Source organism: Chionomys nivalis, chromosome 8, assembly GCF_950005125.1.
Source record: "Chionomys nivalis chromosome 8, mChiNiv1.1, whole genome shotgun sequence".
Lineage (NCBI taxonomy): Eukaryota > Metazoa > Chordata > Mammalia > Rodentia > Cricetidae > Chionomys > Chionomys nivalis.
This window is the reverse complement of record NC_080093.1, coordinates 35,357,453-35,371,522: the sequence shown is the minus strand read 5'-3', so window position 1 is coordinate 35,371,522 and position 14,070 is coordinate 35,357,453. Positions and strand designations below refer to the sequence as shown.

The window sequence follows — 14,070 nt, the reverse complement described above, 5'->3', positions numbered from 1 at the left end:
CCCGAATTCTTCTGAGACACTGACAAAGGTTTTGTACTTTCTGACCGTCTATTAAGTCAAAACTATATAGAGATCATACCTCAAGCTCAAGCCTTTGGATTGAAGCCTGCAGTCGTTGGTCACTAGTGTTCGCACACTGACAAAGCCACTTGAGAAAGAGTGGAGGGTACCCAGGCCAAAGATCAAAGGGAGGCTGTACCCATTTCTCCTATATTCGTAATTACATCGTCGGTACAAATTACCATGCCATGCAGCAGGAACTCAGCATGATTGGGGTAAAGAGAATAACTATAGGGTTATCTCGTGTTAGCTATACAACCTTGAGTGAGAAAGGCATGCCGCCCCGCAACTGTAAAGCAAGGATGATTAGTTTCTTTTTCATTTTTCTTTCTAGTTTTTGAGATAGAGTCCCACTATATAGCCGAGTCTGGCCATGAACTCCCAATCCTCCTGCTCCACCTCCTGAGTACTCGAATGGCAGCTGTGTACCACCACACCTGGCTAAGATCAGCATGTTTCTTACAGAGCTGGGAGGAAGAGCCATGTAAAGCTCTGGTGGAAGTGGATGCCTACCATCCCTTCCACAGACGCTTACTGCAGGTCTACCAGCTGTGCTTCTGAGGGGCTCAGATGAGAGAAGAACTGGGGTTAATATTTTCTGAAGAATCATCCACTTTTAAAACTGCCCCCTTTGAATTGGCAAGGTGCAGGGTCAAGTTCTGGGGGGGTCTGTGATATGTGGGAAAAAGTCCATGTCACACACCAGGAATGTCTAGAATACGAAGGGTGTCTAAGTCTAGCACTCTGGGTTCCTGGGCAGCTGGGATGTTGGTCGAGTGTCAACCAAACCTTGTAGACTTGAAGTGGGGACCCTTAAAAGAGACAGAAAATACCTTTCACCCCAGTCCTTGCATTCCCATTTTACAGCAGGCTAAGTATGGCCCTGTGCCTTATATGAATTACAGTTCATTGGCCATACTTCCAAGAGTTTTATCTAGGCCGGGCGGTGGTGGCGCACGCCTTTAATCCCAGCACTCGGGAGGCAGAGGCGGGCGGATCTCTGTGAGTTTGAGGCCAGCCTGGTCTACAAGAGCTAGTGCCAGGACAGGCTCCAAAGCTACAGAGAAACCCTGTCTCGAAAAAAAAAAAAAAAAAAAAAAAAAAACAAGAGTTTTATCTAGGAAAGGATTCCAAAGTAACATCTTGGCTGAAAGGGGGAGAATGTAAGGACTGGATTAATTAACAACGTCTACCATGAGTACTGGATGAGGTAGGAAGTTTGGTTTGCTATGGAGGATTATACAACAGCATACAGAATAAGATCTTCTATTGTTCTGGACAGAGACTTTGGGAGGAAAATCCTATTTTTTTTCTGTCAGTTTTTTTGCTATCACAGAAGTTTTCAATACTAGCAGATTATGGCAGCACTTGATGAGACCTAGGAGTAAATAGGACACATACTCAGCTTCTGACCTGGTAATAGACATCATAATAGAGAAATGCATAACACTGCATCCTGGTGTCCAGCATCACCATGTTTAGCTGCATATCTCTGTCCAGCACCTGCATGTGTCAGGTAATGTCCAGGAGGCTGTGTTCTTCAGCTTGGTGAACAAGAGAGATAAGAATTCTGATCTCGGGGCTTATATTCTTGGAAGGATGCTGTTGACCCTTGTTTCAGGTTAGGTTCTACCTATTTCAGCAATGGAAACTGAACTCAATGTCCTGTTTATGCTAGTTAAGTACTCTTTTCATAAGCTATATACTAACCCCCTTAGTTACTAATAACTGTTTATGGGGGAGGAGTAGTTCCAGCCACTGGGATGCTGTTCCACAACCTATGGAGTAGCTTTTTTCCTTGCCCACACACTCCTACCAGACTGTGACTAGCCCATCAGTGCATTCCATAGCCCGATTGTCCATTTCTACCTCTGAATGCCTCATTAGTGGGAACTGGCACTTCCAGTTTCTTCCCTGTGATATGTCAGTGTGACCCACATAGACAAAGCACGGGAGTCCCTTCAAATTTGGCGAGAACTGCACAGCCAAATTCAACACTTATAGCCAAGTTCCCCCTATGTGCTCACACCTGTCCTATGGTACTGCTTCTAGAACTCACTCTCTTTGCTCTCAGGGTTGGTGGCTCTGTCCAAATATTTGACCAGTTCTTCAGACTTGTATCCATCCCCTAGTCTTTATTGCCAGTTTTCTGAGGCCGCAGTTAGATGAAAGTTCAGCTTTATCAGACTAGACCCTTTAAATGGTTTCCTTTGAGGAAGGAGGAGAGCAGCTGAATCTCTACTTGTACCCCTAAAACTTAGACACTGATTCAGCCTCAGCGTCAGGTCAGATGCTGTATCACTGGGTACCACTCCCAATCTTTCTCTACTTTTCCAAGGCTCTAACTATGAACATCTTATTTTACTGACTGTGGACAGGGAGGGATTGAGGGTAATTATATCATCTGGTGCCCCCTCTACCTTCCCCACCCTGCCCCCTACCCCTGTGTATGTGAGGCTGTGCACACAAGCTTCTTCCTGTGTCCCGTGTCAACCTTCCTAGTGCTGGGATTGCAGTTACACACCACCATGCCTACCTGCTGTCAGGAATCTTCACTGCAAGTGGAAACAGCCCAATTAAAACTGACTTTGGAAAAACAGAGTTGTATGGTTCATGTAACTGGAGAGGGCTGGGCTCCTACTTGTCTTAGTTGGTCATTAATTTCTGTTCTCTATGATGTCCTCTCAGTCAAGCCCTTTCTACTTGACAGCCTAACATTTTGCTGTAAATGGCGGGGGTGAGGAGAGAAAAGCGAGCCCACAGAAATAAACAGGATGCCCTTATTCCAGGAAGGGCAGGGGATATGGGAGAGCTAGAATCTACAAGCATCTACTGCAAGAACTCTACTGACTATCATTAACAAAGGATCTGATAGCGTGCCACTTGATAACTAATTCATGTTTATGGAAGTATTGGGAGAAAAAGGACCCAAGTGCAAAGTGGAAAAAGTAAGAAAGGGGGGAAAGAGTGATCGCAGCCAGTCCACATCCCCCTCAGCCACCATCCATGTGCTGTCCGGGTGCATATGCTTGGGGACATCCCCAGCAACTTGTTGGTATCATAGGACTGCCGAAGATAACTTACCATCCTTCCTGATAAAGGCTGCTTGTCAGGTTTGGAAGGTACCCTGTTCAACCCCATTAGTGGTAGACATGTGTGCATTTATTTGAGTTATTGGACATCCTAGTGGCATCAAATACCCAGAACAAGGGAGTCATTCATAGCCCTAGTGGAGCAATGCTTTGCACTAACTGCTGCCTATCATGCTTACAACGTCTTTGCTGATATTACCAAATAAAGGCTGCCCCTTAACTATTCACTTTTATTGCCGTTATCACTGTCACGAGGAACATCTAACTCATTCACGCTGCACTTCTTGCCATAGATGACATTCCTCAGACTGTCCTGATGTCTACACTGCCCCTCTGAACCAACTTAGTAGGACCACAGCAGTTTACACATGGGTGCTCAAGAGATTTCTCCACTCAGACAGCAAACACTGACTATCCTGGGGCGCATATGAACATGCCATGTGTATGGCTGAGCAAAGAGGAGGGTAACCTTGAAGAGCTATGCCTCAGTGGGAATCTCGTGTATGGAACAAACAAGTGGCACACAGAGGAAACAGTGTGAGAGCCCTGAGAGAAACAGCGGGAGTGTTGGGAGTTGAAGTATATGATTAGCCTAATCCGGGCTAAAAGGGTAGAGGTGGGCTGCGAAGCACACACTAAAGAGAAGACATGAGTGAAGCTTGGGTGAAGCTTGGCAGTGGCACCAAGTTGTCAACAGATCTTATGGAGGCAACAGGAATAATGTGGCTCAAAATCAGGAAGTCAGAGGGAGACTGAATTTCTAGGAACTGCAAAAAACTTGGTCCAGTCTGCGCCCACTGGGAGAAGTGAGAGGAGATAGCCCTGGGGAGCCGCCTGCAGAATTTGGACATCACCTGTAGGTGAATTTCCTCCCAAGACCCTCTTACAGGACTGTCTTAGGTGGTCAGTGCTACAAATGTCAATAACAAGATTCTGCTTTCTAGAAAACACCCCATTTCCACATCCAATTATCCGTCAAATAGAACCAAAGGGAGCTCTTTGGCCTTCTCATCCTAGCCATAAAATCAGGATCTTGGTTGCCTGATGCTAATAAAACCTTTGCTGGCTGCAAAGGTATTTTAATTTAAAAAAAAAAAAAAAATCAAGCGACTTTTCCAGCCTAACTAAAGCTCGGTTACTCAACCTCTAAAGCAAGTAACAAGGAAGGCTAAGAGCAAATGCCATACCTATGACTCCAGGGGCTTCTGGTTCAATTCTGGGTGAGTGTTAGTGTTTCTAGCTGCCAGGTGAGCCCTGGGTATTTAGAGCTGAGAACCTGTAGAGCACAATGCCTGGCAGAAGGAGTTCTGGAGAAGAATGGGCCCCCTTTCTATACTCCTTAAGCCTTATAGATTCCCACGCCACCCCTTCTTCCAGATGCTCAGCTGCAGCCTGTAGGCGCTGCTGAGGCCTCCTGAGGTGCTCTTACCCACTGCTTACAGAGGCATGGTCACACTGTTCAAACAGCTGCACTGCAAGGGCTAGCTCACCTACCCCCTAATACTTACAAGCATCTTCTGGCTCTGTGATGATTTGAATGAGAACGGCCCCCATAGGCTCATGCATGTGAATGTTAGGGTCCCTGCTGGTGGACTGTTTAGAAAGGATTAAGGGGTGTGGCCCAAGCTCATTCTTTCTCTTTCTCTGCCTGCTGTCTGTGAATCAGATGTGAGCTCTTAGCTACTTCTCAGGCTATGCTGTCTGCCCATTGCCGTGATTACCACCATGATGGTCATGGACTAACCCTTTGAAACTGTAAGCTAGCAGCCCCCTCTCCCAATGCTTTCTTTTACAATATGCCTTGGTCCCTCCATCTCTTCACAGCAAAAGAACAGTAACAAAGACAGACTCTATGAGTTATCTTTGCAGGGCCATAAAGTATTATTGAGGTCTCCCCCTCCCCCACTTACCTGGAAACTCCAAGCTGGCCTCATTAGCACATTACTTCTGCTCACCCAGTCCCACACATCCCGGTTCCCACCTCCGCATCTCCCTGAACACCATCTTTGCTATGTAGTTGCTGCAGTTAGGTTGTATGCCTTGTCCCTGAAATGCATGACTTGGAATGAAAATGTAGCTAGTTTGCTATTTAAAGGCAAAGTAGCTCTGGGCTCTGTGGTCCCTCCCTGTCATCCTCCTCATCCATCAGGGGCACCAAGTGACAAGCTCTCTTGGGGCTTCCCAGGGTGCTGCCCTGGACTGTTCCTTCCGTACTGAGACAGCAAATCGTTGGCTGGGGTGGTGGATTGTTTCCCACAGCAATTAACAGTTGCCCTGGTGTTAATTTCCAATCAATAGCCTGCCGTGCTCAACTCCAAGCTGTCCGCTGGAGGCCTCTACAGCGCATTTTGAAAGTAACTTGCCAGGAGGTAGGCCCTGGCTCCTCCAAAAGCCTTCACCAAGCATTTTAGGAACACCAAATACCCCCTCACCACTGCCGGGGGCCAAAGGACTGAGGGACCAGGCAGGTGGTTCTAGACACCTTTTGCAGTCTGATGACAGATTGGGGACACAGGTGGATCCGCCTCTCCTCAAGAGTGGTGGCCCTTTGAATATTCATGAAGCTCTCATTTTCCAATTTTGGCTTTTTTTGAAACTCTCTGCTGTTTGAGGTGGCTGTATTTTTTTCTTCCATTAAAACCCCTCATTTAAATGTCTCTCTATCTCTCATTCTTTCTCTCTCTCTCATGTAAATCAAATTGCCTTGGTTTCTCATTTTTTGACTATGTCGCTTCCTCTAGCCCCCTGTGGACAGAATGAGACCCGAGAAGATGGCAAGACAATCCAGCTACCTCCTTGCAAGACAGGAGCATGGATTGTGCCAGCCATCATGGCCTGCTATCTCCTGGTGGCAAACATCCTTCTGGTCAACCTCCTTATTGCTGTCTTCAAGTGAGTGGTCATTCTTTAGGCAGACAGGTGGATGGGTGGGCAGCATGGATGGAGGGAGCTGATATTTCAAAAAGCAATGATTTTGTTTTTCTCTTGTGACTCTCTGATCTGTTTCAGCAATACATTTTTTGAGGTAAAGTCGATATCCAACCAAGTATGGAAATTTCAGAGGTACCAACTCATTATGACGTTCCACGAGAGGCCGGTACTGCCCCCACCGCTCATCATCTTCAGCCACATGACCATGATATTCCAACATGTGTGTTGCCGGTGGAGGAAACACGAGAGTGACCCAGATGAAAGAGACTACGGCCTGAGTGAGCGGCAAGCTGGCACCTGCAGCTAGAAGTTCCCAGCAGTTCCCATAGGCAGTCAGGCAGGATCCACGCCCTGCGTGGTTCTCCTGCCTGATCTCTCCTGTCTCCTGCCTATTTAGGGGAGTGGGAATGGGACCTACTCGATGAGATACATGACAGAAGGAAGACAGCATAGCCTGAGCAGAAGCCACAATTCTTAGCCACTTCTTACTAAGAAAAAAACCGCTCTCCAATAGAGTTAGTCACCTTCATACACTCTTGCTTTCCAAAGATCCCACGGCACATCAGCCACATTGCTCTGCACCAAGTGTTATATTAGATAGCATTTTTAAAGAGTATGGCCTGAGTTTTTTTCCTCCATGCTTATTTCTGGAACTGTCACTATTCCAGATCTTAAATGTTTTCTCTACCTTCAGCATTGTACCTATATGATTTTGTGGAGAAAACAAACCTTGCTTTCGAAGGACAGACCAATAGCCTCTCCACCACCCACCACCCACCACCCACCACCCACCTCTAGCCTGGTGTTTCTGAAGGGAAGTTTGGATGGCATTTGGGCTGGAAGAGTTCCTCACTGTGTAAGAATGTGTGACATTGCAGGAGACTTAACATCTCCATCTCTGCATATTAAGTACCAGTGGCTCCTGCAGGCTCCTAAATGCCCCCTGGGCACCAACTCTCAGGAGCCACTGGAAATGCAATGACTTATAAACAATCTGCTGTGCTTTTTCCAAATGGATTAAGTCTACATCTACATTAAATCCACAAGCAAGAGCCTCTAGGATGATGGTCCAGGAATCTACCTCCATCCATGGGATAGCAATACACCATGGTTTAAAACCAGAGCCCGTTAGTGAACTGTTTATCTAGTGAGCCCCCTAACAAAGCAATGCCAAACTTCTTTCTAGATATTCAAACCAGACCATCAGAAAGACCTGGCAATTCCATTTCCATTCCCTTCTGAAATACAAGTTTAGGCAAACAGAAAGCTGGGGTGCTCGAAACATGCCAGCATGGGCAAACACTAGGCAAGGACTGCTGTAGGAATAATGAGCTGGAGTTGGGGTGGGGTGGGGAGGGAGGGGAAAATAGTCAGGATGTAAAATAAATTAATTATAATAATAAATAATATTGTGCTGGAGGTCACAAGCAGGAACACTTGTGGTAGGAAACTCTGCTTAGCGAGCGAGCACAAGATGACTGGAGATACCGAACCTGACAGAGGGCTGTGTAAGGGATTTTCATCATCACTGGGACCAAATACCTAACAAAAGAACCTTAAAGGAGAGGCTTTCTATTTTCACAGTTTCAAGAGAAGGAGTTCAGTAAGAGAGGAAGGCCTGGAAATGATGGGTCTCCATAGTGGCAAGGGTTCGAGGGACGTGCAGCTCCTCATACCGTGGGAGATCAGAAAGCCGAAAAACTAAACAGGCACCAAAGCAAGGCTATGAACCTTAAAGATGCATCCCCAAAACAAAGAGTTTACATACTATAAAGCATTACTCCCCTCTAAGGACCAGTTATTCAAACACATGAGTCTGAGAGGGATATTTCCTGTTCAAACCACAGCTGAGGCAGCCCAGAGACCTATTTCTTCTTCGGGGCCCATTTCATAGGTCCAAGGATACTGAGAAGCTCCACCAAACTCTATATGTGATCTGTTTTGTGCTTCATTTGTGAGGCACGGTCTCACTGCATATCCCTGGCTACCCTGTAACTCACTATATAAATCAGGCTAGCACCATCCTGGTAGCAATTCACTTCATTCTTCCGAGTTCTGTGTTTGTAGGCAGGTAAAAACCACCCCCAGCCATATACGTGGTTTTCTTATTTTCAGCCAGAGTAGCACTGAATGTGTCACTAGGTCTCTGGACATGCAGCAGGGAGGAGCAGGTGACAGACTTCTCAGAGACGGCCTTCCCAGAAGGATGCTCTTGAAAATGTGGCAGGATGAGAAGAGCAGAGAGCAGAGAGGCAGGCCGTGCATGCGCCTACCCATCAGGGAAGAACGAAGCTCTCCCATCCGTCTGTAGCTGTCATTAAACGATCCCAGAGCACTGCCACATTCTAATTGAGTCACAGAAAGAGTAAACTTAGAGTTATAGGGTAAAATCTGACATGGTAATAGTTTTGCTTTGTTTTATTTAAAAAGAAATAAGTATATTTTATTTTTTGAAAAAGAGCAGCACGGGGACTGGAGTTTGATTCAGTCAGTAAAATGCTTTTTATACAAGCACCCTGAATCTGGGTCCAGAGGATGCATATAAATGCCACGCACAGAGACAGCAGCAGTGCCTGTAAAACACACACACACAGAGGGTGGGGGAGAGAGAGAGAGAGAGGAGAGAGAGAGAGAGAGAGAGAGAGAGAGAGAGAGAGAGAGAGAGAGAGAGAGAGAGAGAGGTGTCAAATGAGGCACTTATAGGGTGCCAAGTAAGTTCTGGGTCTACTCCTTTGGATCTCAGAAACATCCTTACCAGAGGGCATCATGGCTCTTTGGGATCAGGGAGGAAATCTACACACAGTCTCTCTTCTTTTTGACCCTGATGCTCACGGTTCTGTGTGGTTTTATGACCACATTTCAGTGTCCCTACATGGCACAGCAGTCCCTCGCCTTAGAAGCCTAACATATTAAAGAAATGCAGCCTGACTTCCAGTGATTTCTAGAGTCCCAGCAGCTTTTACACCCATGTTTTACAGACCTTGGCAAGTTCCAGTCAATGCATCTAGGCAAGCAAGAGTGATCTGGGGCAACAAGGCCATGGATCTGGGATTCAGCCCTCCTAACATTTGCATCAATCCCTGCAACATCTCAAGGGTCCAGGATGAGAAAGACTTCCTGATTTGGAAAATATCCACAGCAACCCTCTTGCCCTAACCCTGTTCCAGAAACCATTTTAAGGCTCACAGTTCCTCCAGACTTCTTTTGTTGCTGTAGCATTGATGTAGACGGTTACCTTCTATTAGAAAACCAGAATAACAGTATCACAAATAAGGACAGCTCCCTATTCCTTAATTACAGAGAGTGAAGGAATGATCCAAAACTCATTATGGCTCACTGAGAACAAAGACACAAACTCCTTCTAGTTTTGAGCTCAGTGTTTCCTTCTGCGTGATTTTTTTTCAAGGTCACAGAATAGTCACTGGGCCTCCAGTCATCAAATGTTTATGTTGTGGTTAGGAAAAAGAAAGGAAGCTGGGGGGAAAAAAGCATAGAAAGAGCAGCCATGTATCTTTTTTTTTAATCAGGAGCAAACTCTCTTCTGACATACCATCCATCTCCGCAGTAGACTTCTTGCTCAAAACCAAGTCTTGCAATTTCTAATAATTTCAAGGGTAACTAGAAATGTATGCATTTGGTTTTCCTGCCTCTGTAACAAGGGGAAAAGACAGAGAGAATGTGGGGTTGCGCGAAGATTATTATTCAATAACGTCGGCACGTCACACTACACAGCCCAGAAAATTCGGAGCCTTTAAGAAACATCCATGCTCCCAGTTGCTTTCTTTCCCTGGCTTTCCTTATGCTCTCAGTCCTGTCGCTTCCTTCATTAAACCAAGCTCCTGTGGCACCCAGGTTTACCCAGGTGGGTTCCAGAGACCACAGTGACTCTGCTGCTCAGGAACGAGCCTGTGTTTCAAGAGACCTAATTAGATTTGGATCCTGTGTGGGACTCGGAATAGAATCTGGTAGACGTTCCCCAGCCTGGATTTCTTTAAAGCTGTCATTAGGCCACAGACCAGATGCTGTTGCAGTCCCTGCTCTGTCTCATGGCTCTTTCTCTCCCCCTCCCCCAGAACTCTTCATAACTGATGATGAGCTCAAGAAAGTCCATGATTTCGAAGAACAGTGCATAGAAGAGTATTTCAGAGAGAAGGACGACCGCTTCAACTCATCCAATGACGAGAGGATACGGGTGACGTCAGAAAGGTGTGTCCCCTGGGCCCTGCCTCACAGAGATGGGTCCTATGGCTGTCCATGGACCAGATAAATCTGTTCTCACATCTCCAAAACACAGACATCTTATCTTTACTGCCCAACAGAACATGAGCCTTCTGAAAGAACAGATTGTTGCCCAATCAGTCCACAGACCAAACTCCTAGAAATTTCCTGCGTTTTTCCAGGAGACAGTGAAAGCGTCTGCCTGGGCAGAGTGCATTGGTGAGTCTAGTGCAGGTCTGGCTTGGACCAAAAACTAGAAAGTTCTGTCCCAGACATAAAGCAAAGAAGGCCCAACCCCACCTGAGGCTCCGCAGCAGGTTTCTGCTTCCTTCTATAGACTATTGAGTACTCTTCTCCAGAAGAGAATAGCCCCATGCTTGGCTTATGTGGGTATTCCATGTCGTCTAGATAGGCAAGAGCATGGGTTCTGTCCACCAGTGAAAATAATGATTAGTATTTTACCAAGAACTACTTTTGTTGTTTCTCTTTTATAGAGTAAATCTAAAAACAAAAACGTAAATGCATAATTTTCTACCCAGATTCACTTAGTACTTACCAAAGGGCTTCAAAAGCCAAGAGATCTATATGAAAAATATTCTCTACAAACATGAGTACCTGGGCTCATATCACAAGACAGGCATGGCCTCATGCACACCCGAAACCATTGCGACCATAGTGCTGTCAAGGGTAGAGACAGTAGGATCATAGGGGCTTGCTTAACTTCAAAAATGCAAGCTCCAGGTTCACAGAGAAACCCTGCCCTGCAAAAGTAAGCCACAACACACACATGACAGAATTTTTGATATCTAACAGTTCTAGGTCTTGTGTCTCTCATGTGGCTATAGGCTAATAAAACCATCATTCTGGTCTGATATATTCATAATGCAGCAAGTGGGGCTAGCTTCCAAAAGAACACTCAGAGAGTGTCCCAGAGAACTGGTGTGACCGCACTTTAGCTGTTTATACTATAAAGGCAGCCAGAGCAAATGGTGCAAATGGTAATAGCATAGACGACATAATAGATCGGTAACTGCAGTCAGTGTGAATGGGACTTCAAAGATTTAAGAGACTTGTTTCCAATTTTCATGAGATGACACTTTGTGTGCCCACATCAGAGATTCTTTATTAACTGTGTAGAAATCACATAAGATGCGATATTTTTTTTGGTCCCTTGCTCTTTCTTTAAAGAATGCAGAATATATACATAGATATAATTGCATATGCCAATGAGCGCTTGAACCATAGGTACCAAGCCAACATTAATAAGATTTAAAGCTCTGCACAGGTTTTATTCACATCTGCCACTACAAAACAGAGAGATTTATGATATGCTGTAAAGTAGTTTCCTGGCAAACAGGGAGGAACTGAAATTCCAAAGCGCTCTCATTCTGAGGCCTTGGAAAGCTGCTCATGAATGGACATACAGCCGCCTGCTTCCAGAAAATTGTGCCGTGTGGGAATATTACCATAGCTGAGACACATTTCCTCAGCGTATGTCTTCGGGCCTTTGAAATGCTTTCTGAATTCAGAAACACATAGGCCTAGGAGGCAAGAAAGGCAGGAAGGGAAAGGCATATTAAGATGCCAGGAAGGCTTTGCCTCTCTGAGGAACTAGAATGAAGAGGGCAGACGCCAGCACACATGAGTATACTGCGACCATGTCAACAACTCCTTCTGGGAAACCCAGCAGGGAACCACAGTCTCCCACTCCATGTCAGCAAACCCTGCAGGACTACTTCCTCCCCTGACCTGCCAACTGTGGCTTCTCAGAGTGTGAGCGAGGTGAGAAGCTGCCAGGGATGCAGAATGAAGGAGAAGCCTCCTGTCTTCTTGGTCCAGGCCTCAAGAATCAGAAAATGCAGGGTCACAAGCCCAGTCCCCATTCTGCTTCTATGGTTTCTACTTGCTTTAGAGTTTAACTGTCGTTATTGTTGGGTTCTTTGCATTTTTAAGAAAACCAAAAACTAGCATCTTCCAACAATTGAATGGCATGTAAGCACAACAGAAATGTCTCGGGGTGCTTTGGGAGCCTACCAAAAGACCACAGCATCTGTATTGGGTGTCTCAGTATCCTCCAGGATACGTCTGTTCTGAGTGCAGAGGCAGTTGGTATCACCTGCCTTATCCACAGCCTCTTAACAGAGACAGAGAGAACCGGGAAAGAGGTCTGCACACATGTGTGTCCGTGAGTAGACACATTGGTATGGATGCTGATGGCTGCATTTCACTACTGATTGTACACAGTCCGAACAACAGAGAATTTTATGTAACTGTGCCTTTGTGTTATACAACCTGAGCGCAGGGATCTGAAATCAGAAGAACTAAGAGCTTGTTCTCTTTTCATGGGCATGCGCCACCTCTCATCTTCCCTGCACCCTGTTGTCATCGACTTCTGAGTTCATCTGAAATGAACCACTCTCTAACTGGAGATGGGATGGGAAACTAAAGTCAGGTTACTTTCTATATAAGATCACGGTTTTCACAATGACCTCTTTTTGGGGGTAACTTAGTCACTGTATTTGTATTCCTTGGGGCCACAATCACTGACTGAAAGTTCTTGGCAGGGTCTGTGTTTGCACGCATATGTGGCGGTCAGTGGACAAGTTGCAGGTATAGGTTCTCTCTTCTACCACGCACATCCAGGGATCAAACTCAGACCAGCAGACTTGGTGGCAAGTGTCTTTACCTATCGCACCATCTCACTGCTCCCAAACTTTTCAAAGAAAAGAAAAAGAAGTTTAAAGGAAGCTGTCTTGTTATAGAACAAACATAAAGTAAATTTGGCTCTAGGTCCTTTTTAGATTTTAGCTTCCACATTAAGCTCCTTACAGCTAGTTCCATGTTCTCATCAATAGACTATTGGGTGGTTAGATGATTAATCACCCTCAGAGTGATAGATGGAAATGGGTTAATGTGAGCTCTTTCTGTCTTCTACAAGACTTAATACACCAACTACATAGGAGTGTAGAGAAGTGGTTAAGACTAATTCTTGACCAGGTTAGGTGTGCCATGCCTTGAATCCCAGCACTCAAGAGGCAGAAACAGGCAGTGCCTGCTCTATAAGAAAGTTCCAAGACAGCCAGATCTATAGAGAGACTCTGTATGTATGTATATGAGGCCCTGATTGTGTGAATGTATATATGTATATATGAGTGTTATATGTATATATGCATACACACATAAATGTATGTATGTATGTATGTATTTTTTCAGCCCCTTTGCAGCAGTTTCCAGCTCTAGCTTGATTTTCTTAGTCTGGGATGCTTTGCTTTTAGGGCTCCTATAAGAACTTTCCTAGTGTACCTGAAGCGCCTCTCCCCCTGTACCCCAGCTTCTTTTTCACTCTCCCTGGGTTCCCAGTCTGGGCCCAGCTGACCTCCCTCATTAGGCCTCAACCCTCTGACTCTTTCTTGCTCCTTTTCTCTGTGATACAGAACCCTAAGCCATAGGGCAGTAAACAAAGGGGCCCCATGATCCAGGCTATGGCACGCAGACATTTCTCAGCCCTTAGACCAGTGTAGGAGTATTACTGGGAGATAACTCCAGTCTGTGCAACACAGAGAGACCCCTTTTCAAAATTACTACCAAAACTAAAGAAAATCTCTATTTGATCATTTCCAAAATGTCTTTGGACACAAACGTATTCAGATTCTGTAATCCTAGGTTAGGGCAGGAATGCCACTCTCTCCCCTTCAGTCCAGCTCTTTACTTATAACCCCTCCACGTTCTCCCCTTCAGCTCCTCCCTTACCCATAACCCCTCCACATTC

General features: G+C 45.6%; 1 protein-coding gene across 16 annotated transcripts in view; it reads left to right on the top strand.

Moving 5' to 3' along the window:
* Positions 1 to 14,070, top strand: part of Trpm3 (transient receptor potential cation channel subfamily M member 3) — a 492,783-nt gene that overhangs the window by 469,659 nt on the left and 9,054 nt on the right. For all 16 annotated transcript variants that reach the window (XM_057778232.1, XM_057778230.1, XM_057778228.1 and 13 more), the window contains 3 exons: positions 5,894 to 6,044; positions 6,162 to 6,361; positions 10,157 to 10,289. In XM_057778232.1, coding sequence (XP_057634215.1) covers positions 5,894 to 6,044; positions 6,162 to 6,361; positions 10,157 to 10,289 — 484 coding nt within the window. The remainder of the gene's footprint in view (positions 1 to 5,893; positions 6,045 to 6,161; positions 6,362 to 10,156; positions 10,290 to 14,070) is intronic.